Source organism: Pelobates fuscus, chromosome 4, assembly GCF_036172605.1.
Source record: "Pelobates fuscus isolate aPelFus1 chromosome 4, aPelFus1.pri, whole genome shotgun sequence".
Lineage (NCBI taxonomy): Eukaryota > Metazoa > Chordata > Amphibia > Anura > Pelobatidae > Pelobates > Pelobates fuscus.
The window spans coordinates 56,876,015-56,900,441 of record NC_086320.1 but is presented as its reverse complement, the minus strand read 5'-3'; the positions used below and the strand labels follow the sequence as shown (position 1 = coordinate 56,900,441).

The following is a 24,427-nucleotide window of genomic DNA, read 5'->3' as shown; positions in this document are numbered from 1 at the left end:
CCCTACTCCGGTCATGCTGAAAAGGTGATTTTACTCACATTTTCTCCTACTCCATGCTTGATGATCTCAGCCAATCCTATGCTCTGGGAGTTAAAAGCTTGGGAAAGCATTAGGAGACTATTGTGCATGTGCTGCAAAATGCCACCCTGTGCCAATCAGCATCTCCTCATTGGAGACGCAGGAGTGTAGAGGCTGAACGCCAGTGGCACTGACCCAGGAAGCACCTCTTGTGGCCATCTGAGTGGCAGTAAACACTGCCTTTTCTCTGAAAAGCTTTTAGGGATGTGCTATAGACACGAGAACCACTACATTAAGCTGTAGTGGTTCTGGTGACTATAGGGTCCCTTTAATAAAATATCTGTTTGATGACCTGAGTGATGTAAAGATTAAAAAAAAGATTTGTTCTTTTAAGACATTTATATTTTGTATTACATTTTTAGCTCTGCCTGATTCTTTATTTATTCATTTTTTTCCCATTTTTTTCCCCCTTTCTGTATCCCATCTGGCTTGTAGACCTATTGCTGATTAATGGGTCTATGCCAAGTGAGAAAGGTGAATGTAATTTCTAAATAATCGCAAAGTCTGGAAAATAAGTTGGTTTCGTAACACTAAGTGACTTAGTGTTACCCCAGGGAACATTTTCTGCTAACAGTTGTTTCATATGTCTATTTCTAAATTGCTTTGTGTTTCGACTCCTTCCATTCCATTTGTTATATAGTACTCTCAGTAAGGCAAGCGATGTCAAGGTCTGCAAAAATTCACTTTTTACAACTCGTATGAAAATATGTTCAGAACTGCTACAAATCAGGATTTGGAAGCACTCTGAGCCCAAAACCAACTTTTATCACATCCATGGTGATCGGATCTCAGCAAAGGGCAATCTGTTTGAGCTTTTATCCTTTCTCAGTATTCTCTTGTCAGGATGTCAGTCATGGCAAATATAATGTTAAAAGGAAAAAATAAAAAATGATTTTTATATATATATATATATATATATATATATATAACTGTGACATGAGATTTTTGCACAACTAAACAGCTTATATATATATGTAGAAATAGAAATAGCACAACCAATAGCGAACGTTTTGTTAGCTGTCACAGTTCATCTTTAATATAATTATCTATATTTGGTATTTGTAGTTTAATATAATATTTTTTTTTTTTTTAAACATAAAAGCTTTATTTGCAAACCCTTTAATATAGCAGAGCTTGAAAGGAAGTTATTAGCGAGAGCAAAAATTATTTATCCAAAAAGGCAAAACACTAAGCAGCAGTTGTGACATATTCTATTGTAAGTTTATTTGTATACATTTTTCCTACCTCAGGAAATATGTAAGAGTATACATTCTTAGAATTAAGCAAATCACCCGGCATAATACTCTTTCACCCTCTGAGAAATGAAAAGCTGAACAGGACCGGCTGGGAATAGCATCTGGACTGGAACCAGAGATCTAAACAATTACTACAGGTGCTGCACTAACCAACCGAACTATCTCACACAAAAGGATAAATAACAGCGTTTGAGGTAGAACAGAGACAAGCACAAAGGAAAATAAAAAATGATCATATAGACCTGCCCTAGCTGGGATAGAGAAACTCAAATGTGTTCTAAAGTTTGGACATTTATTTGATCTGTTTTTGATTGTTTCTACATCCATCATATGATAATTTCATACATCTATAAAACCATCATAGGGCTATATCCCAGAGGGTTATTGTTGTATGTTTTTTAATTATTATTGTTTATTTTTATTTTGAAATGTAATGTTAATAGTGATCATTATGCAAATGTGAAGTATGCCACACCAGGCCTGCTGGATTTGAGTATAAAATAACAAATCGGTGCATATTCTATTCCTATGTGTCCTGTAGCATTGCTATTATGATGTTCATAGAATTTGTGAAGGAATTAGATATAAAAAATGAAGGAATTAATATAGAGTGTTTGTTTTTTCTTACATTTTATCAGCTGATGTCAATATAGAAATATCAAGGCCATTAAAAGTCAACCTGAGTTTTGTCAAGTTGGATCAGATAAACCATTTCATAGAGAAGATATTTAGTAAAAGCAGCAACGATACTCGAGCAGAGGACATTCCTTCGGTCAGTATGGAAGAATTCTCAAAACCTAAGCCTGGAATGAAGAAAGAGACTGGTACTTCTGTAAGTAAAGAGACCGTTAAAAACTCTTCTGCTCAGGAGGATCCTTGGTTATCAGTATCCTGTTTCCAGAAGATCTCTTTCCAAACTACGCAAGTGGTATTGTCTCTGGAGACTGTTCCACACCCTAATAATCCATGCATCTTGACATCATTCTCAAATCTTCAGGGATCTCTTGCTATCCAAACCGGAAACAAAGCAACAGGTACGTGAATATTTTACATTCCTTTTTCTTTATCATAGTAACATGAATGTTTGGGCTAAAACTATAAAAGCAAATGTGATGTGATGTACACCCAGAACATGCATTTTTCAGCAGTGGTGCTCCTGTACCAACCAAAATACAGTTTAACCCCTTAAGGACACATGACATGTGTGACATGTCATGATTCCCTTTTATTTCAGAAGTTTGGTCCTTAAGGGGTTAAGGAACAGTGCTCACACCAAAAAAATATTGATTTAAATCTTATAAGGCTATTTAAAATTGTCTATCATAGCAACCAAATATAGGGATTTGGTAACATCTATGGTAAAATTAGTGTAGGACCCATCAGTATCAGGGTACTGTGACATAGTGGTGGGCTTAGCATATGGCCATATGGTGTAACCAAAGTCCCACACGTTTGCCATGATCTGTGTTTTTAAGTAGCCTTGTAAGATTTAAAATTGTATTTGTTTTTGAGTTTACGCTGTTCCTTAATCTGTATTTTATAATGTGAATGGCTACCAGCCACAAAGCCTTGCCCACAATGAGGTACCCCCTTAAAGCACTGCTCTGTTGTAGCCTACAACTGTCTTAACAGTCAGTGCTTTGCCATAATGGCCAACCCCCAAAACTGGTATACCCCTCTAGTATACAAGACTTACTTCCCACTACCCCAGATAGCTTTCACCCCTACAGACTCCTGAGCAACTGCAGGTTAACCTTCACACCTGCAGGGTAACACACCAATCTCAGAATTACAGGATTAGATCTTAGGTTTGTCAACAATCAACTCCAGAAAACAGTGCACATAAAAGGGATACATGATACAAAAAGCAAATAAATGTGAATGACATGAAAACTGTCTCACAGTCTCACTTGTCTATGTAAAATAATTCAATGCACTTGAGGTGTCCCGAGTAATAAGGAGCAGATTCCTAAGTTAGTCTCAGGTGTCTTTGGGTGTTATACAGTGTAGCCTACACAATCTGAACTGCCTGAATTGAAATCTCACTATTCCTTCAAGCATCTCACTTCCATTCAGGATTACATGTGATTATATACACCCAATCACTGGACAACCAGTCAACCATGACCGCTTCCTGACAAAGGAGCACAAAAACTGGAGGGGAATTGTGCACCAGCATTGGGGGATTTTAGGTGGGCACGTGCAGACATTTGAATACACAATTTAGTTCAAGTGGGATAGGAAGTCACCCAGGAAGGACTTGTAATTGAGGTCCTAACACCAGAGGGAAGTATCTGAAAGGTGTGAAAGGCACATCTGCAACGGAGGCGACCATACGCCTGTCTGTAATGCATGGGGAAGAGCATTAGTCATACTTCCTACATGAATATGAGTGGAGGGAAGCATGCATATTAACTAGAACAATATACTCTGTATTTTATATGGAAATAATGGCAGACCCTGTACACATACTTGCCCACCCAATGCTTATTTGTCAGAGCAAGAACTACCACTCTGGAATGTGAATAAAAAGATGAAAATCACTTATAACCTATGTTAAACTTTTCCATGAGATGCTCCATTTTATTTTAAATATATACGAATGATATTGCAGATTACATCATGATTTAATTCAGACAAGGCGAATCCAGGGCAAACCTTGCAAATGAAGAGGAGAAATAGTCGGAACATTGTTTTACTTCTCCTGTTCCGTAAATGCGTTCTCTATGCAGACTGTATGTGGCTAAGGATAGGGCATATAACTATGATTGACAATATGGAGGGGCCCAGCTACAGAATAAAAACTTAGTGGATTTCTAAATGTCATTTTATTTTTTACTCCTCGCAAATATTATTATATATATAATATATAATAATATAATATTTTGTTCAAAATAGAGAAAAGTTAATATAATAAAAATCATTGGAAGTAACAGGTTTTTTTTTAATGTTTGTTGGTTTTTTTGGCATTAAAACAAAAAGAACATGATCATATATAAGTAACAGTTCTTCTTTAACTTACAGAATGAGTATGTGTTTATTTTGTCCTTTTGATGTGCTCATTTGCCTAAAGAAATGATATACAACTTTTTCTAAATCTTTATTCCAGTTGCATTTAATTTGCTTCGTATTAAGAGTAAATTCTATTGGAATTGTAAATATATACAAATGTTGGGCTATCTGTTGACACATCTTAGAACAATAAATATGTACGAGATATGCATGAAATGTAGTATGTATTGGGTAATGGGGATCACATCTTTAGACATAGAATATTAGATTTTAGGCTATCATTGCTGCTATAATTGAAATTATCATTGAAACGCTAATGTTCATATCAGAACTATGTGAGTGAAGCAGTATTTCAGGAGACAAAAAAAATGTTATACAATTATTTGTTGTTGACACATAATGGTGAACTTTTAAAGAGACCATGCCAGAGACATAACCACTACAGCTAATTGGAGGTTATTGTGGGGTACAAACAATCCCTACAAATGGCCCATTTTTGAGTGCTTTGGCCTATCGCCTCTTCCGCTAACAGAACCATGAATAAGATTCACTTCCTCATTTGATGACCAAAATCTACGCAGCAAGACCTGGCATCAGTTTGACTCCCTCAAAAGAGTAAATGACCGTTCATCTCAGCATAGTCTGATAACCCACTCAGATATCTTGGAAACTGCTTTGATATCATATGGAAATGGGCTTTCAAAGCTGTGGTGATCCCAATTTTCATCATACCACATGGAAATGTTTTGCTAAAATCAGAGGGACTTCGCTCATAGTCCATTTACCACAACCTCCAAACTAACCTGTATTGGTGTTTGGGATGTCTCTTTAAAAAAAAACACCTATTTGGATACTGCACATTACAGCTAGCTGATGACATCTCAGTTAGTTCTGCATTGTAGATGTGGTACATATTCTGTACACTGCCCTCCCTATTCAGTAACACATTGAAGCAATCTATTTTGTTCTGAAGTGTCACATCAATAGCCTGGAATAAATGTAACATAAAAAGGGGGCTTCCACGACAGGGCTGCACGATAAAATGCCAAATGACTAAAGTCTGTGAAGATGTATAACTTGGAGCAAACAATGCATTAGATCAGGCTTCCCCAAACTCCGGCCCTCCTGATGTTGCTGAACTATGAATGAAATAGGTTGAGAATCATGGGAGTTGTAGTTCAGCAACATCTGGAGGGCCGGTGTTTGGGGAAGCCTGCATTAGATATTTAATAATTTAATAGCAGTATCATGCAAACATATTATTATTATTATTATTATTATTATTTTAATATTTTATTTATATAGTGCCAGCAAAATCCGTAGTGCTGTACATATATATTTTTTAACAATGTACTAGAGGGGCGGCCAGCGATACCTAATGATGCCGAACTTGATATGTTGATGCCTTTTTAGCCCAGCTAAGCTGCCTACATACCTAAGGGCTCATATAAGACATGACGAGAAATGTTATGACAGAATAAAGGTACATCACCCAGAGCTCTAAATATTTGGGAACATGAAACTTTGATCAAATTTATGAGTAGACCGCTTCATTACACGCTGTGATTGGAGTAATGTTTATGACTATTTGCCCAAGAGAATTTCTAAAAATGTTTTAATGAAGCCATTCCAATGATTATGCTCCAAAATATTTACATTACTAAACTAATTGCTATGGCTATACCTATGACATCACACATGTCATCATAAAATGTTGCTGTGTGTATTTTCCTTCTCTTAAAAATGTCTGCCACTGTAAACTAATAATAATTGGTTTATGGCTTGTTTTAAATCCTGGAATTTCTGGTAATATTTGCCTGTAGCAGATGTATTGTGTGCTATTTTGTGTTTGTTCTGTTCTAAGTAGTTCATTATTTGTAGCCATAATTTTATTTATAAAACTATATTTTGTTATATTTTCATCACAGTAAAATATGTGAGTGTATTCATTTTACGCAAGGGCCTATCATATGAATGGATGCCACTGTGTTTTTTCAAACTGTGTATCGGTTATTGTATTTATAGTCTGAGCTAAAGGACTGTTAGAATTTTCATGGCATTTAGAATGTTGGCATGGTTTTAAGTAGTTCATCTAAAACATCTTAAACTGTTTTGGCACAAATGTCTTATTTGACGAAATTCCAGGGGGCTTCCTTTAAGAGGCAGGTTTGGTCTGAATTGGACCTGGGTACAGAAAAACCTCTGTGGAGACATGGAAGGGGGGAAAAAAGTGGCCTTAAAGACATTTTTCATGACCGATCTGGAGATGCCAAGGGCGCCTAAACTTTTCTATAATAAGATTACCTTATAAAGAAGAATAGCAGCTGAAATTCAACATAGCAACATAACAGATACAGGAAATGTTTTGTAACTGAGAAGTACAGATTATGGGCCAAACGTAGGTGATTTATTTCCCTTTTACTTAAAATAATCTGGCACAACTCTATACAATTCAGAGCATTTTGCGAATGCTTTCTAAGCTAAAATGCAACATTAAAGGGTTTGGGAGTGCTTTGGGCCGGCATTCTTGATTTAGCCATAAAGATATTTTAGAACAGTTCTCGACATTGTGCACATTCCCACGCTTACCTTATTAAGGTCAGTGTTTGAAAGCCAAAGACACATAGCCAAACAATTAACGGGCCACTGTAGTGGATTACTTACCCATTATATAATGCATTGCCGTATTTCATGCCCTCCATTGCGGATTGTACATGATTCTGTGCCTCATAAAACGGGCACATCTTCTAAATAAATGTCTGTGGTGGGTTAGGTTCTACAAAACCCAGGCATTTTTTTTTCAGGCTAGTTACTTGGTAAGTGAACTGTAGTTGGAACGTGTTGCAGGAGTCGAGCAGACATTAAATTGGCTTTGTGCATGCTAAAATGAATAAAATGCTGTGTGAAGCAAGAAAACATGATGTGACCCATAGAACGAAGCCAAAATAAGAAAGACTGACTTCCCCTTCAGACACTTTATTAACCCTTTAAATGCTGCAGTTGTGTTGTTCATGGAACTGCAAGACAACAAGGAAACAAATAAATGAGGGAGGAAATGAAAAAAAATCATATTAATAATGTGGTTTTATAAAGTACGGCTTGGTTTTTCTTTTTTTCATGTTTAGGTTTGCGTTGTTAGTTATGTACTTACATTATTATTATTTTTTTATGCTTAATGGGCCATTCCATATTGGATACATCATATTGGTAATGCACTGAAAATTTAAATAAAATATACTCTCCTTTAATGTTCCTGCAACTGTAGCACTTACACTGGCAGGTGTTAGCAGTAAACATGTTTAGTACCCCGTTAGTGTAAATAAGATCCATTGTTTTATATTACATTTTAGTTGCATAAATTGTTTCCACATGCCTGGTCACAACCCCAGTATCAGCCCTAAAAGTAAGGTGTACCTCCTTGTCCATTTGAAATGTTTGGAGGTATGGTTAAAGGAATACACTAAGCACCAAGACAACTTTAGGAATTAAGTTGTTTTGGTGTATAGATCATGCCACTGCAGTCTCACTGCTCAATACTCTGCCATTTAGGAATTATTATTATTTTATAATCTATATAGCGCCAGCAAGTTCCGTAGCGCCGTACAGTGGGTGGACTAACAGACATGTAATTGTAACCAGACAAGTTGGACACACAGGAACAACTTCAAATTACTTTTATTTATGATTTTGCAGCGCAAGCCACACCTTCCCTGGCTGTGATTCACAAAGCCTGCATGAAAAAAAAAGATTTCATTTTGAAACAGTACAGTGTGTTTACTTTAGAAATTTGTATCTATTGCTTTATGAATGGAACTTTAATTATACACAGAAGGCTCCTCTATGCTATTAACAGAACATGAGATAAAACATTCTAAATTAAACAATATGTGCAATAAAGGAAGCTTAAACATTAGATCTCTCTTTACAGGAAAAGTGTAGGGCCGGAGTCTGTGTAGGTCACATGCAGATGAGGTGTAACTAGGGCTGCAATAACTTAATGATTTATCTCCTAATTGGCACAAAATTGAGTGGTTAGATCTATACACCAAAACCACTTCATTAAGCTAGTTATGTTGCTTATAGTTTCCATTTAAATCCCTTTCACACCAAAGAGACCAGTCTTTAGCCTACAAGTGGAAACACTGTTTATGTTTGACTTTTCTTACTTCTATTCTCCTTTTTGACTCTATTATGATATTTTTATCATTCATCCTTGTGAATGTTAGACCGGTCACTCTAAGGTCCGGTATATGTTATCTTTACTATTCTATTACACTGTGCGTGTTGGGTCTCTTTGTATTCCTGACAGTAAGACCTGCACACCAGGTGAGATTCTCCTGATTGGTGGAGCCACTTCCTGATCAGGTGTGGGATTGTCTAGTGTTAAAATTTGCCTCATCAAGAATAGAGGATTTAGGAACCTGTAGGGTTTATGTTTTTATTTTATTGTAAAAAGAATGTGCTTTTTATTGCGTCATTTTAAGTAGTCTCTATATAACAGGGCTACTTCAGTCTTGGAAACAAATCTTCCAACCACCACCACCCACACACACACCCCGAAACAGTTGTTATTATTATATATAATTGTAAATGAGTTTCTTTTGTTTTAAAATATATTTATTTATCTACATTCCTTTAAATCCTTCTTTTCACTTCCTTCATGTGAGAATTTCTGGACTATAACAAACCCCTGCCTCAGTTGGCAGTGTGCTGGTACTTTGCTGTTAATGTAAGCCACAGTTCTACGATTAGCTGAAAGATGTCCTTTGTACCACTTACCATGAAAAAGAATCAGTAGCATTCTTACTGTAACCTGCAAAATGTTCTCAGTGAGTTGTTATACTTAGAACCAGTTAATCAGACTCAACAGTTAAAGTGAGCGAGAACATGCAGTGTATATATATTTTCCTAATAAATGGAAGTCTGAGCATTTTCTCCCCCAACCAAAATGTCATAAAGTATAGAAACATAGAATGTGACTGCAGATAAGATCCATTTGGCCCATCTAGTCTGCCCAATATTTCAAAATACTTTTAATTAGTCCCTGGCCTTATCTTAAGACTAGGATAACCCAGGATAGTAACAGAAATAAGACTTTGAATAATCATTAAAGGTACACACGTTATAAATAGATCTGAGGAAGGTCCCCAGCACCACAACAACGCTGTATTTTATTTTTTATAGATACTCATGATGAATAGATCACTATTCCAATGTCCAGATTAATTAGGAAGCAATACTCTCAGCGTATCCACACCAAACCCATCCATTTCCTAATTCAATAAAAGCTAGATCTCATATAAAAGAAAATCCGGGTAACATTTTATCGATTCTATTTCATACATCTTCCACTGCTTATTTTTCGGAAATCAAATGATGTGTGGAGGGGATGCAGTTTTTGGGGGGAGGGTTTTCTCCATTTTCTTTCTTTTTTTTTTTTTTTAAAGAAAAAAATATTATATCTGTCGACTGAGCAAATATCCTTAGCATTCCGCATTAATATCAACCTTTTTATAGCATGAAACTAATACATGAATACTTGACTGTGTCTTTGATTTTATAGTCGCTTAATATTGCGGCCATCTGCAGCAGCTGCATTTTACAAATTACTTGTTGAACCAAACTGAGCGCAGCAACCAAAGTTGTCATCTCGGATATACAGAGAGAACAGGAGAGCGAAAACGGAGCATTGTTATTAGGTCTTCGGCCATCTGCTCTGCAGATGTTATTATATAGAATTACTTGAGATAAAATGATAGTAGCGTTTTTTTATAATACGAAAACCTCAGCAATTCACCCTCGTTTACATAAATCTGCATTATCTCCCTATGATCCAACATATAATACACTTGAGGATTTGTTCATTCTCACCGGTATTGCCATTCGTTTGTGATGTGCTGACTGTTATAAACATGCTCAGGAATCCTATCCTGAAACCATAATGGAAAAAAACCCCTACAAAGTAACGATGATAAAATCATGGGGGGGGGGGGGGGTGGGGGGGAGGAGGGGGAGTGTTTTGCTCCTTCTCTTGGGCACACTATATTTAGTGAGTGTGCTTGTCTTCCTTACACTTTTTATATGACAGTACCATGTAAACAAAACTGACCTCTTCTCTATTTTATTATTTGGAAACCTAAGATAGGTGATATGTAATTGGACTCTGGGCCTTGCCGTATGCCAAAGATTTTATGTCCTTAGTTGAACGCCATGGGGTTTGCATGCACAAAGAAAACGGTCCAGGTTATTTAACTTCATATTTGATTTAACAGTTAGGTATACAAATCAGTGGTGTTTTGATGACTTAGATCTGTGGCAGCGTTTAACAAGTCAAGATCGGGGAGCTACAACCGCACTGAAACAAATTTTGCTGCCATAGCAAGTTGGAAGGCTCTAGTTGTTAAATGAGAACACACTTATCTTAAAGGGACACTATGGTCACCAAAACAAATTTAGCTTACTGAAGCAGTTTTTGTGTATAGATCATGCCCCCGCAGTCTCACTGCTCAATTCTCTGCCATTTAGCATTGACTATCATCTCATAATTCATACTATCCATAGAGGGTGGATACATTTCCATTGTTGTCATTAGATTTTACCAGCGAGAGTGGGTGTAGCGCCTTTAATTTCCTTTGTAGTATATGAAATGACAAAATGGCAAAGAGTACAGGAAGTAATAGTGTCGTATATCTTTGATATTTGAAGGATAAGAATAAAGAGGTACATTTTCACTTTCCAGGAGCTGTGAGGTAGCAAGAGCTACACTAATCTCCATAAGCGGGGATCATACCGCTCAAGCGCATAAATTGGAGCTACGTCATAGCTCCAGAAAAGTACAAGTGTGTACCTCATTATTCTTATCCTCCAAATATTATCAAAGATATACAACATGCTTCTGTACATCTCACTTTTTTCTAACATATACTTCATTTTAAGTAAATTTAAAAAAAAGATTTGAAAAAAGAAATCTATTCCTTTCAATACTTGATTAAATGATTATTATATAAAAAAATATTTATAGGTGACAGATGTCTTTTTTATTCTTTTTATTTTTATTTTTGTCTTTTGGACGTGCACAGATTAGTACAGACATGCCTGAGGTACCCCAGCGGCATTCCTCCAGCTTTGTATCACGGGTTACAATAGGTTAATGAGTAATACGTGCGCATTTTATAAATTGAGATACTGACAACGTTAATTGTACTCGGCTAGCAAACATAAATTAACTCAGTAAGTATAAGATAGAGCCTATGTATCAAGATTGTAAAAACAAGAGGAATAGGCGCTCACTAAATAAACTAAAGGTGGGCAGCAGTGAACTGAGCAGGAATTCCCAACGCCTACTCAGAATAGTGAAACAAACAAGGAAAAAAGTGGTAAACCGCGCCCAAACAGTACAAGTAATAATAAAGATGTATACATACAAACTGTCCTATAATAGGGATGTATGGAACCTTCAATAGAAAAATACAAAACAATAATAGTGCAGTATATCAGGCAAGTAAGAGTAGTTAAAACTTATAAAAGACTAACTCACACTTTGCAGAGCTACTCAGAGCTCTGCCGTATAGCGCCTAGATGGTACAATCCCCGTCTCAGGATGTCAAGTGATGGTGCAGTGCGGGGTCCAATCCTCCACAATAGTACATGGAAACAGTGTTGGTAAAAAAAGGAAAAATATCATACTTACAGATTTCAGAGCAAATATCTTGCTCTAGTATGTACAGCATACGGTGGTATAATCCCCACCAACGGATATATGTCAGGATTCAGGAAAATCAGGAACAGCAAATAAAGTAGTAAAAACTGTAACTTTATTTAAATATAAAATATGTCTATAATAGAACAAATGAATATAAAATCAACTACTTAAGTAGAAGTAGTTGATTTTATATTCATTTGTTCTATTATAGACATATTTTATATTTAAATAAAGTTACAGTTTTTCTACTTTATTTGCTGTTCCTGATTTTCCTGAATCCTGACATATATCCGCATATATCCTATTTTTTCCATATACTATTGTGGAGGATTGGACCCCGCACTGCACCATCACTTGACATCCTGAGACGGGGATTGTACCGTCTAGGCGCTATACGGCAGAGCTCTGAGTAGCTCTGCAAAGTGTGAGTTAGTCTTTTATAAGTTTTAACTACTCTTACTTGCCTGATATACTGCACTATTATTGTTTTGTATTTTTCTATTGTAGGTTCCATACATCCCTATTATAGGACAGTTTGTATGTATACATCTTTATTATTACTTGTACTGTTTGGGCGCGGTTTACCACTTTTTTCCTTGTATGTATCAAGATTGCATTATGTTATGTGGATTAGTTCAGTAGTTAAACAGTTAGTTGAATGCATAGCCCCGGACCAGGACAAACTAGCGAAGCACTTTACTTCCGAAGATGAAGATAGATCATTATTAAATGCAGATCCTGACATTGAGCCTGTTAAAGCGGTTTAAATGCTAAACACCCCTTATATGTTGGCAGTCACACATATGCTAGACAATATTTATATGCTATGCCACGGTTATGCACATTTATGGTCATGTTCCGTCGGTTGCATCAGTAGAGGTGGAGGTACCGGATCAGACAGGGAATGGTGTAACTTTATCGTGCCCTTCTGCGTGGAGCCCTGTGGAGGCTGTCAGCCCACTCCGCATAACTGCTTTGGTGGAGAGACTGTTGCTTTGGGACGCAATGCCGGTAGGACGACAGAGTGGTATTGTTGTGTATAGTCCTCTCGAGTCTCCGCGTTGTCAATGCCCTCTGTAAGTATATTGCAGTCTAGATGCAGGCCAGCAGTCATTTTGCGTCGTGGTCTTGTCAGGGCTGGCTGTGAGATGTTGTATGGCAGGCAAGTAGTGGAGTGTGACACCTTGCTCCCCTGACATATTTGGAGGGTAAGTTGGTGTCTGCTGAGTTTCGGTATCCTGTGCCGTTTTGCGCTCTTTGGCCTGCTGTGTCTCCGACCCTTTTGTCTTTTTCGGGCCTGCCCCTGTTCTGGAGCTGAGGTCCGGCATAGCATCTCCTGGTGTAGGCGCCTTGCTTGGGTGTTATGATATGTGCCTGTAGCTTGCAGTGGTAGGCGTCGGGCCAGCCTGTTTCTGGAGGCCTCGTTGCTCACTGCGGGCTCGGGGAGAGAGCATATCATCCCTCTGGCATCGGCACATCTGGCAGCCGCCATTTTGGTTGAAGCGCTCGGGCCGCATGTCTGAGTGGGAATTTTGCTGGGCTTGGATTGCGTTGTCTCGGTCTGGGCCACAGGGTGCAGACCGGGATCACCCCCACTGGTCCAGAGGGCGATGGGGGGTGGGAACAGGGCCCGGTCCACACGGCTTCTGGGCTCTGTTAGGCAGGATAGTGGAGCGGCGGCAGTATCTTAACACGGCTTGGAAAAGCTGCAGATCTATTGTCTGCAGCTTTTTCAAGCTCTCCTTTTCTAACACCACCCAGACTTTCTGTGGCTGTCCAATCACAGACTTCCCAATGCAAAACTGTGCTCTGGGTAATTGCCTGCTTCTTGAGGTTAGGTCCACTTAGCCAAACAACCAGGAAGTAACAGGACTGGTTGTCTGATTGAAAGCCAGGGGGGTGTAACAAGGTTAATTTATAAAAGTGCCAATTTCTGTTGAAGTCCGCACTTTTTGTAAAATGAAGGACGGACAAAAGACGACACTATTCACACATAAAGCATTTCAGCAAGCCAAAGTGCATTAGGTGTTTGGAGTGTTCCTTAATAGCTCTAAAATATTTCTATGGGAGTCACTAAACGCCATTTAGTAATCTCTTACTGGTCTCCAACCCTTCTACTGCTGTTGAGATCTGAGTCCCTAAATAAGTGTATGCGTCAATTCACGTTGCAGAATTTCACCTCAAAAGTTAGATGTGTATCCGGCATAGCACAAAATCACTGTTTAGTACATTGTATACACTGTCGCTATCTCCTGCTATGGCCATTCACAGAGTGAGCCCTTTTTTTTTTGACAAGCAGTGGTTGCTATGCTAACAATTTACACAACACGTTGCTTCAATTCTTAAGCAGCGAGTAGCTAATCTGCAGGTGGTCAGTATCTTTATTGGGGTTTAAAAAAAAAAAAAAGAAAACGCAAGATTGAAAGCCAGTTGATAACTAGTTTCCCCTAACTTCCAACTGTTGTTAACAGCGACAACTTACGTCCACTATTTAGCGACAATCTTGGAATCTAAGCCTTAGTGTTTCATTCCAATAAAGACTATAGAGGTAAAATATCCCGGGACAGATCATTTTAGTCATTGAAGGGAATTTCAAACAGGAGTACAGATATTGTAGTAATTAGTACTTTATTTTTCCAAAGTTAGATTATTCTGGCTCTCTTGCACATTTGAAGTCGTTAAGCTATCAGCACACAAGCACTGTGTTAACATGAAGTTCATTTCATGTTGTTGACTATGAAGCAGTTTCTAAGCACCGTGTGGATTTATCACCATCCTTTGTTACATACACCGATTGTGCTTTTTTTTTTTTTTTGATCTTCCCGTTTTAGCTCTTGTACACGTTTATCTAGCACATAATTCATCATCACAAGAGAGATGAACAGGCAAACTAACAAGGCAAAGAGAACACTATACAGATTAACCTGACATTCCCTCATCATCACCTCTTCCCCACCTTTCCCATACCCAATGCACAAAACAGATAGACAACTTCTTTTAAATCTGTCGACCATGTTTTACAGGACATCTGGGTTTCTGAAGAAGCAGCACATGCACTACAGATGTATCATTTCAGAAAGCCTTTTAAATAGTTGCTACTGAGTTTTGCCTATACATGGCTGGCCAGTCAGTGCAATTTTCCATGTAATTTAAGAAAATACTATCGCTTGTAAGGCCGGTGCTTGTTAATCATTGTTATGTGATATAAGGCATCTGGTTTAAGCATGTAGTGTCTGAAATCTAATGCTCCAAATGTCAAAGTCTTCCATCATATGAAATCTGATACAATAAAAATACACAATGTCACAATTTATTCACGTAATAATTCCAAAAAGGTGAATTCCTTAATCACTCTCTCTATCCTTCTGCTCTTTTTCTGTATGATTCTTTTCTGAAAGGTGTGCTTCAAATTTTTCACTTTCATGTATATCTGTCTTCACATACCTTATTTCTTGTTGTAACGGATGCTTACGTTTCTGGAACTCGTGTAGAGGATTGGAGGCCAGCCTCCAAGACTATGGACCGTGTATTGGAAAATATTACAAAATTTAAAAACTCTTTTATTGCCACTGTCTGAGAAGGAAAGACTTAGCACAACTCAATTATCTTAGGTTGATTCACTTAACAGTTCATACTCAGACTTGGTAGAACTGCTATTGTTCTGTTAATCGCACCCTGCAGATGTACCCTGTATAAATATGTGTGAGTTGGTTGACTAAAATATACTCTTTTATTCACCCTTCATCAAGTCTCGACTGATGTTTGGGTGAACTGCTATAATAACTGAAGGTGCCCTGCTGGAAAAGGAGGGATATTAATGTAGATACTAAGGTTCTGTTACATTGGTGGCAGTGGTGGGATACCACTGCGCTCCGCTACATTGGTGGCAATGGTGGAATTGACTTCCACCATGCAGGATACCTCTGGAACACCTTGAGAGACCTGATGGAGAGCCATCGGACCAGAAATTCCTCTTTGTGAGGGTTTGACGAATTGGAGGTCCTTAGAGAGGTGCGATGTTAGCTGGCCTTACTGGGTCCACACCCATCTGAAGAGATCATTTTTCAGGTCATGTCTGAGGTGACTGCATTGCTGCTGGCAGAGCAGGACTAGTAGATCAGGATGTCGGAGAGTTTAGGGATAGTGGCTAGAAGGCTCTAGCGAGAGAAGGTTTTCAGCACCTCTCCCCAGCGGCAGAAAGAACTCCGGGGAGAGAATGCAGATAATACCTCTCCCCAGTGATAGAAAAAGCTCTGGTGAGAAAATGCAGATAACTTCTCTCCCCAGCGTCAGAAGGAGTTGCATGCATGTGTGGTTCGTATAACCTTTGAGGATATGCTGTTGACACGTTGGCACTCACCTGCAGGAGGAACTGTGATGGCGGTGAGTGGAGGTCTGAAGGAGAGCCACGTTCCACTTACTGGGAGGACGGAGAAAATCTGTTTCCTGACTAACCCAGGCACAGACACAATTTTTGCAATTGATTGCAATACAAAAGTTACAGCATAATTATAGTAAAGTATCTGATTACGATCAGTGTACAAGTGTGAAACAAACCTAAATGTAGAAAAAAGGGTGAAAATAAACACTCACCAATCATGTGAATGCTGTTGGCTCTGTTCATATTACCCAGGGAGTGCAGATCCTGTGTGCCAGCGTGCTGTTGTGATGTGTGGGCATGTAGTATACATTGCTTATAAGCTGAACAAGTGCATATAAAATTAAATATGACCGCAGGGAGGACAAAGGATTCAGGGCAAAGAGTGATAACTATACAAAAAAGCCCAGAAAATGAACATTAAGCAATATGATTGGCATGTAGACCATGTTTGTAGGGAAACATTGAGAGTCCAAAGTGAATGGGTGTAAGCAAATGAAAAACCACTTGTGAAATGTTATGTGTGAGACTCCTAATAAGCATGTTTTTCATAATTTGTTCTATATTAGGAGACACAACGTTCATATTAAGTAAGTAACTCTTTTATTTGTTTTTTATTTTATGGGGCTGATGAGCACTATAGTCATTGCTGTCACCCAGGAGTAGTGGGAGTTTGAGCGCAATACTTAATTTTGTATATTCATTGTATACTGTAAAACTTATTTTTAGTACGTTTCCCGTGTCCCTCTGAAACAAACTCGCTAAAGTATTAGACTGAAAATAATGCTCTCTAGTAAATTGTGCTAGCCAAAGTTAGTTCCAAAGGCAGATTGAAAAATAATGAATTTATGACCCCATTTCCAGTTATGTGGTCACAAAGCCTTTTTATTTATTTTAAGAAAATCGGGTTCAAACCTTTGAAACATGAGCACTCGCTATGGAAACCAATGGAATGTTACTGATAATTGCTCCAATTTTAGCAATTTTTCTCACAAAAATTCTAGAAAGTAAACTAGTTTTGTGAGCATGTTAAGATACACTTTACTTGTGACAGCGACGGCAAGAGCAGTTGCAAGAGGTTAACAAAAAAGAATCTTGGGTCTAAGAAGTCCTTACTTTGGTGTCCTTCTACATTTGGATCTGCCAATAACAAGGATCTGGTCCTCGCCACCTTCGCGAAGCATCGTGAGTGGCGATGTACCACACTACATTTATGAGTTTATTTTATAGCAAGTGTGGTAAAATATCAAATGCTATGAAATGTGTTTCTTCATAATAGGTTTTATAAAGGAATAAAATAATTACATAAGTAAATTTGTTTAGTGCATCAATTTATTATTATTAATTTTTAAAATGTGCCTAAATTTATGCATCAGTTGTGCCGAATTTCTCAAGCAGTAATTAGGTTAATTTTCTTTTTTAGGGAGCAGCTGGATAAGTGTTTTTTTAATCAGTTACCATTTTATACCTACACACACAGACAATAACTTTCTCAATTAAATGTTTCTTGCATAATTCTTGTTTTTATTTTATTTAGCTGTCCCTTATAAAACCAGAATATAATCATCCTTTTTAAAGGAATACTATAGGGTCAGGAACACAAACATGTATATCCTATAGTGTTAAAACCACCATCTAGCCCACCTGGCACCCCTTGCCTCCCTAAATATTGTAAAATCTTACTAGTATTCAAGTCTCCAGCTGCTGGCTCTGCCCCTGTCTGCCACTGATGTGCCTACTGTCTGCTGACATCATCAGAAGTGTTGAAGCCAATCCCAATGTGTCCCCATAGGATTAGCTAAGATTGTCAAGGAGGCAGATCAGGTGCAGAGCCAGCACAAGTCAAACACAGCCCTGGCCAATCAGCATCTCCTCATAGAGATGAATTCAATCAATGCATCTCTATCAGAAAAGTTCAGCGTCTCCATGCAGAGGGTAGAGACACTGAATGGCAGTGCTGCTCACCATGCAGCACTGCCCAAGGAAGCAGCTCTAGCAGCCATCTGAGGAGTGGCCAGTGGAGTTATCACTAAGCTGCAATGTAAACAATGCATTTTCTCTGAAAAGACAGTGTTTACAGCAAAAAGCCTGACGGTAATGATTCTACTCACCAGAACAAATGCAATAAGCTGTAGTTGTTCTGGTGACTATAGTGTCCCTTTAACTTACTATTTATTGAATTGTGCGCAGTTTAAATATGCAATGTAAACCATGTATCAAGAGAAATACATCTTTCAAATGCAAGTCACAGTCGGATGAATCCGTTTTACAGGACATGTGTAAATCAATGTATCTCAATACTTAAATGTAAATAAAATGAAAGAGTAAGTATGAGAAAATGACTAAAAGTGGAGCAATTATTAGGAACATTCCATTGGTTTCAATAGCAGTTGCTTTTCTTTCAGAGGTTTCTTCCAGAATGGATTATTAATAACCCTTGTTGCTTTTAGCATAACTGCAAATGGGGTCACAAACCATTTTTCTCAATCTGCCTTTGGCACTAGGTTTGTCTAGCACGATTTATCATAGAGCATCATTTCAGTCTACTAGAAAAGGCTAGTGGGAAGCCAAGGGAACCTCATGGGTCGTAAGTGTTGTAGTATCATGAAACATGATGATTTTGAAAGCCCAAAACCTTGCCATTTGCCAGGTTAGTTCTGGATAAGAGACAGACAGCAAAATGTTCAGAGACTCTAACCCAAAATATTTTCCAGAGGAAAAAAATAATAATTAAATAGAATATGGGAAATCTGAGCAAAATCTCAGTGGAAATAAACAAGAAATGCAGTTTTCAACCAAAATTGGTCAGAACCCGCGTTACTGTTCTATTGCAAGTTTTCACAAATAAATCAAACAAATTAAAACACACAATTTTAACACTAGTGTTTTTGCAATAAATAAGGCTTTTTTTTTTTTTTTTTTTTTTTAAGAACTATAACCATATTTGCGTGATATTAAGTAAATCAGTTTCAAGTTTTGGCATGATTATACAACATATACTCATCATCATATGATGATCATCATTTTTTTTCTTGTTTTATGAGCAAAAATCCAAAGGATCTTGTTATCTCTACAGTATTACCAAAGTGTCACTAGTGATGTCCAAGGGCACACACAATGTTGAGAATTATAAAAGTGGTACTAACAAAAAAGTGGGTCAAAGTTCTAAAAGTGAGGCATCTGACATGGAAACTAGCTGAAGATCCTAAAACGTGATTTTAGATTCCATGGTGACTGCACCCTAATTTTCAATAAACGGCATTTTCATAAATCTCACCCAGTTTTTCACTTGAAGATTTCTAGTCATATTTTTATGAGCTCCCGTAGCAATGACCTCCAAGAAGTTGTTTGCACAAATGTTTAAAGTTATACACCAAGGATTATTCACTAAAGCGAGAATTGTCAGGATTTCAGCGACTCAATTCAGCGATTTTGTTCATATAATTTGAATCTTACTGTGTTTTTAATCACGCACTCGTGTTAACAGTGCAAATTACATTTTCCTTGCACAGAGCTATTCCTCTTTGGTTACTCAACAACTCAGATCTACGGAAATTGATATTAAGATATTAAATGTAACATGGATAACTTCCAAAAGAAGGACTTAATGGCCAAAAAGCCATATATATATATGTTACCCTTTTTGTCAAGAGTTAAATCCAATTATGAGCTGGCATAATTGTTAGGTATATAGAGTTTCTGGCAGAAAATCATTCAATAAAAGTTTATCATCAATAGAGTCCATTCTGAAACGTAATTTTCACAGCTAAGCCAACTGATACGATCACCGATTGTCCCTTCTCCAAAATGAAGAAAAGGCACATTGGGAACCAGTAGGGAAATAAAGCATTAAATTAAAAATGACTACCTACAATAATAAGCAACAGAAACTGGCCATTTAAAATACCCCAAAGGCTTGTTTAACTTTTACAAAGAAATATAAACTCTCTCCAGCACTTGAACAATAGGAAATGAAATCTCCGTCGAAAAAGCCAGAGGACAAGTTAAGTAATGTAAATGGCCATGAGGGATTAAGGTGGAAGCTCGGTATGGCGGACAGCTAAACAAATTACTAACAAAACCTAATGAATATTGGGTGTGGGCATCAGGGTTCTGTCAGAAATGACACCCTGACCCAAGTAGCGTAGACCAAACGTTCCAGAAAAGGTGGAGACCTCATCAGCGTTTTAACATCTGGGATTTTATTTGTCATTTTGGCATTCTCTGCAAGTGCAAAAAAAGAGTAAAAGGGGGATTATCCTGACAATGAAGTGAGTTACTGAATCTTGTGATAATGAAAAGCAGAAGAATTCTAATTCCTTTCTATGGTCCCCGAGGTGGAGGTACATTTATAGCTGAGCAGAAGTAGAATGTAGGAGGGAAGAACAGATGGCCAGCAATCCATGAAACAAGACACCATCTAATCCCAAGGCTGAGTACCACTATTAATCCTGGTCCGTTCCCTACCGTTAGTTTATAACAGCTTTCTGAGTGGCTACTGATAAACTAGTGAAAAGCTATTTCTTGTTGTCCTGCCGTTTAGAAACATTGCAACCTTTTAGAACTGGTGTCAGGTGGAATTTGTGTTTTAAAGTACAAGGATAATTGATGCCAAATAAACCTTTACATAGAGCTTTTTATTAATTGCATTGCTAGTCTTCTGAAGAAGTTGGAGTGTTAAAGTTTAATATTACACTTTGCGATTTGTCACATTAAAGATACATTTTCATCAGACATCCCAAGAACGTCCTGGAAATACCCTCCCAAATTATCAGGGGACTTCAGGTACTCATGGCAAGCCTTGGATTGCTTTCAGTGTGTTCTACAGCAGCTGTGGCTATGATACTTATTGCATTCCCTACCTTGTTGGCCATTAGTAGGCTTTATGAGAATCCAGCTGTTATATTTGTGCTGTTACACACAGCTGAATTAGTCATCATTCAACTCTGGCAATGTTTAGCGTATCGTAAAAAAAACACATTTATTATTTATTATATTTATGAAAATATTTAGCTGATATATCCCAATCCCTAGGGTATTTATTGCCAAAAATTCGAGTTCAGGGAAATAAAGGAAATTTGAATGACAACATTTGGTTCAAGACAATGACATGGATTTAGTGATGATTGTTCTGACCTTACGTAATCCAGTCTTCATCATGCGTCCTCCTCGTCATCCCCCTCAGTCTCGATCGCTCACTTTTATTCTCTATTTCCCATCATTGGTTCTAGTAGGATTGTGTTTAGATAGGGCTCTATCAAATTAACAATTCAGCCCTTTGTATTTTTTGTGTACTAGCAATTCAGCATACCTGCTTGATAGCAATGTCATTCTTTTTTTAATTGTATTAATTTGTTTCAGTTTTATGATTTTTATTTCTAACCACAGTGAAGATGGCTCCATGATAAAAATTTCAGCTTTCATTGCATACTCTGCAAATATTGGTGTATCATACCCTCTTTATACCAGCTGGGTATTTTTATATTTCATGTAAAATCCTAAATACCAATGGTCTTATTAAATGAGAATGGCCGACAAATTGAGACAAATGGGCAGATATTTTACACACAGCTCATCCTGTGCAAAACATCAATGTTTTCAGTTACAAGGGTAATTGTATAGGGGTATGGCACCAGACTACTTCATTGGTGCTTATCGAGTCCCTTTAAGCACTGTGGAGTACCATAAAATATGAATTCATCACCCTGGTATAAGCCTGCAGCTGAAATCTATTTCATAAAACATATTTCATACCATCTCATGATGTACGTTAGAAGATTATAAATGGCGAGAGACTAGTACAGATATGTGGTGTCTTTTGGCCTGGTGCAAGTACAAGAAAATTGCCCTTTTTTGCAACCAAATCATCTTACCTCATTCCTTTTTTTATAATATTTTTTTTTAAGTTTGGAGGCCATGCAAAAAAAGTTGCATATTAAAGGAACACTATACAAATGTATATTCCTGACACTATAAGTCTAAATAACCGTTGAGAGAAAGGTGATTGTAGTCACCTATTTTCATCACCGTGCTGCTCCTGTTGCAGCTGGCTTTGCCCACGCTCCACCTCCTTTGTTGAGATCCTCAAACTTGATGATCTCAGCCAATCCAATGCGTTTTCCTATAGGAAAAACACCGTACTGCGCTTGTCAGCATCTCCTCATAAAGATGCACTGACTCAATGAATCTCTATGAGGAAAGTTCTATGCAGAGCGTGAAGACACTGAACGTCCGTGCTGAGTGTTGTGACTGCCGCCTGAGTGACTGCTGCTGGAGGTGTCCCCAGGGAGCAATGTGAACATTAAAAAGCCTGCAGGGACTGACTATACTCACCAGTGAGTCTGGTAACTATAGAGTCCCTTTAATCATACAATTCTGTGACTGCTTGTGTCAGTAGGCTGTTGATGTGATGCTTTAACTTAGGCAGAGGATAATTTAGAGAGATGACCAGCAGAGGAATCGGCTGACTCGGGCCCCTCACACAAGCATGGAGGTCTAAACAGCAGAGGCGGAGTGAGGACTGACCTGCAACAGCTGCCTTAAATCCGTTGCCAATCTTTTATGCCATTTTTTGCCTCTGAGTCCGGGCATAGTCTGGAGGGGACTTAGCATCTCAGAGCGACTGTTGGAAGTCATTTAATGACCTGCATGACGGTCTCAAGCATGAAAATCGATGGTTTTCCACATTGACTGTCCTAGCACCAATACAGTCTTCAATGCCCTAGTCTTTCATATGTTTGCACCCTGTTATGCCGTTACATTGCTTTACGTAGACATAGAGGGGGGCTTCAGTGGTATCTTGCATATATAGCATGTTATATTGCCAGTTCTGTTACTCACACTTAGCCTAGTACGTGACATTTATTCAGAATGTTCTTTTTTAACTCGCTAGACACGAACACCCTATATGACATCGTAACATACTGGGCTCACGTTCTAAGCCTGCTTTCATCATATTATTCCTATACTGACATTGATCACCATGTCTAACGCGCATAGTTCTAGCCTATGTATTCGCTAGATGTACCTTGCTTGAACCTACTTATAAAAAAGAAAAGAAAAAAAAGTGCGGTTTCTGCGGGCCATGACATGGTTTCTTCTATTTGTTTTCATTAGCTTGTGCCTGCTTTTGTGGCAACCACAAGCCAGTTTGTACCTATAAGCATGGCAAAACATAAAGATTGACAAAAATATTTTTTAAAGAGGCACTTCCGTGGTTCTAGGGTCCACGCTGTGTGTTAATGGGAGTGTGGCTCTCTCAGTGTACCTGCCAGTGGTGCTCTCTCTGTAAAGAGATAAGAGTCTCTGACTTTCTTTATGATTCATCTCTGACCTGAACTCACTGTGAACTGTGTTTAGACAGAAAACAAGCAGGATTCCTGGCCTGTGTTTTAAAATGTAATTAAGACCTTTTGAAATCATGTGTGCTGTGTAAGAGCTCTTCTTAGCCCCCACTTACATCCCCACCACAAGCAATAAAGTCTGGGCACTGCCTGCAGTGGATTAAAAAGGTTTCCAGACGGTACTTTGACTGTTTGAAATGTTTGATGGAATAGGTTCTTCACAGCGAGTGTAAATAGATTATTCATTTCGAAAATGCAATGTATCAAATTTAAAGTGGAACTGTCACCTGTGGATTGGATTTATACACAATGCCAAGTTAAAGCAGCACATCCTATTGGTAAATTAAATTGTGACATGAATTTTAGTTTTTACCTACCGTGGAGACGCCATAGAAGTTGTATGTGGCATGAATTAATGTCCCATTGTACAGCGCTGCGGAATTTGTTGGCGCTTTATAACTAATAATAATAATAATAATGTACGGTACTCATTAACCTTTACTCAATTGGAAAAGAACAACAAACTGCCTTTTTCAGCCACCCCAAAAAGTGACCTGACTACGTTTCCACCCCTTTGTGTCTTTATCAAGCCTTTGAAGGCATTTTATTTCAAAATAGTGTTTAAAATGATTTTGTGGAGGTTCGGGTTGATGTATGT

The 24,427-nt window shown here is 37.9% G+C and overlaps 1 protein-coding gene across 1 annotated transcript in view; it reads left to right on the top strand.

The window, feature by feature from the left end:
• Window positions 1–24,427, top strand: part of VPS13B (vacuolar protein sorting 13 homolog B) — an 843,188-nt gene that overhangs the window by 655,506 nt on the left and 163,255 nt on the right. Inside the window, exon 36 of the mRNA XM_063451210.1 lies at window positions 1,973–2,368. Coding sequence (XP_063307280.1) covers window positions 1,973–2,368 — 396 coding nt within the window. The remainder of the gene's footprint in view (window positions 1–1,972; window positions 2,369–24,427) is intronic.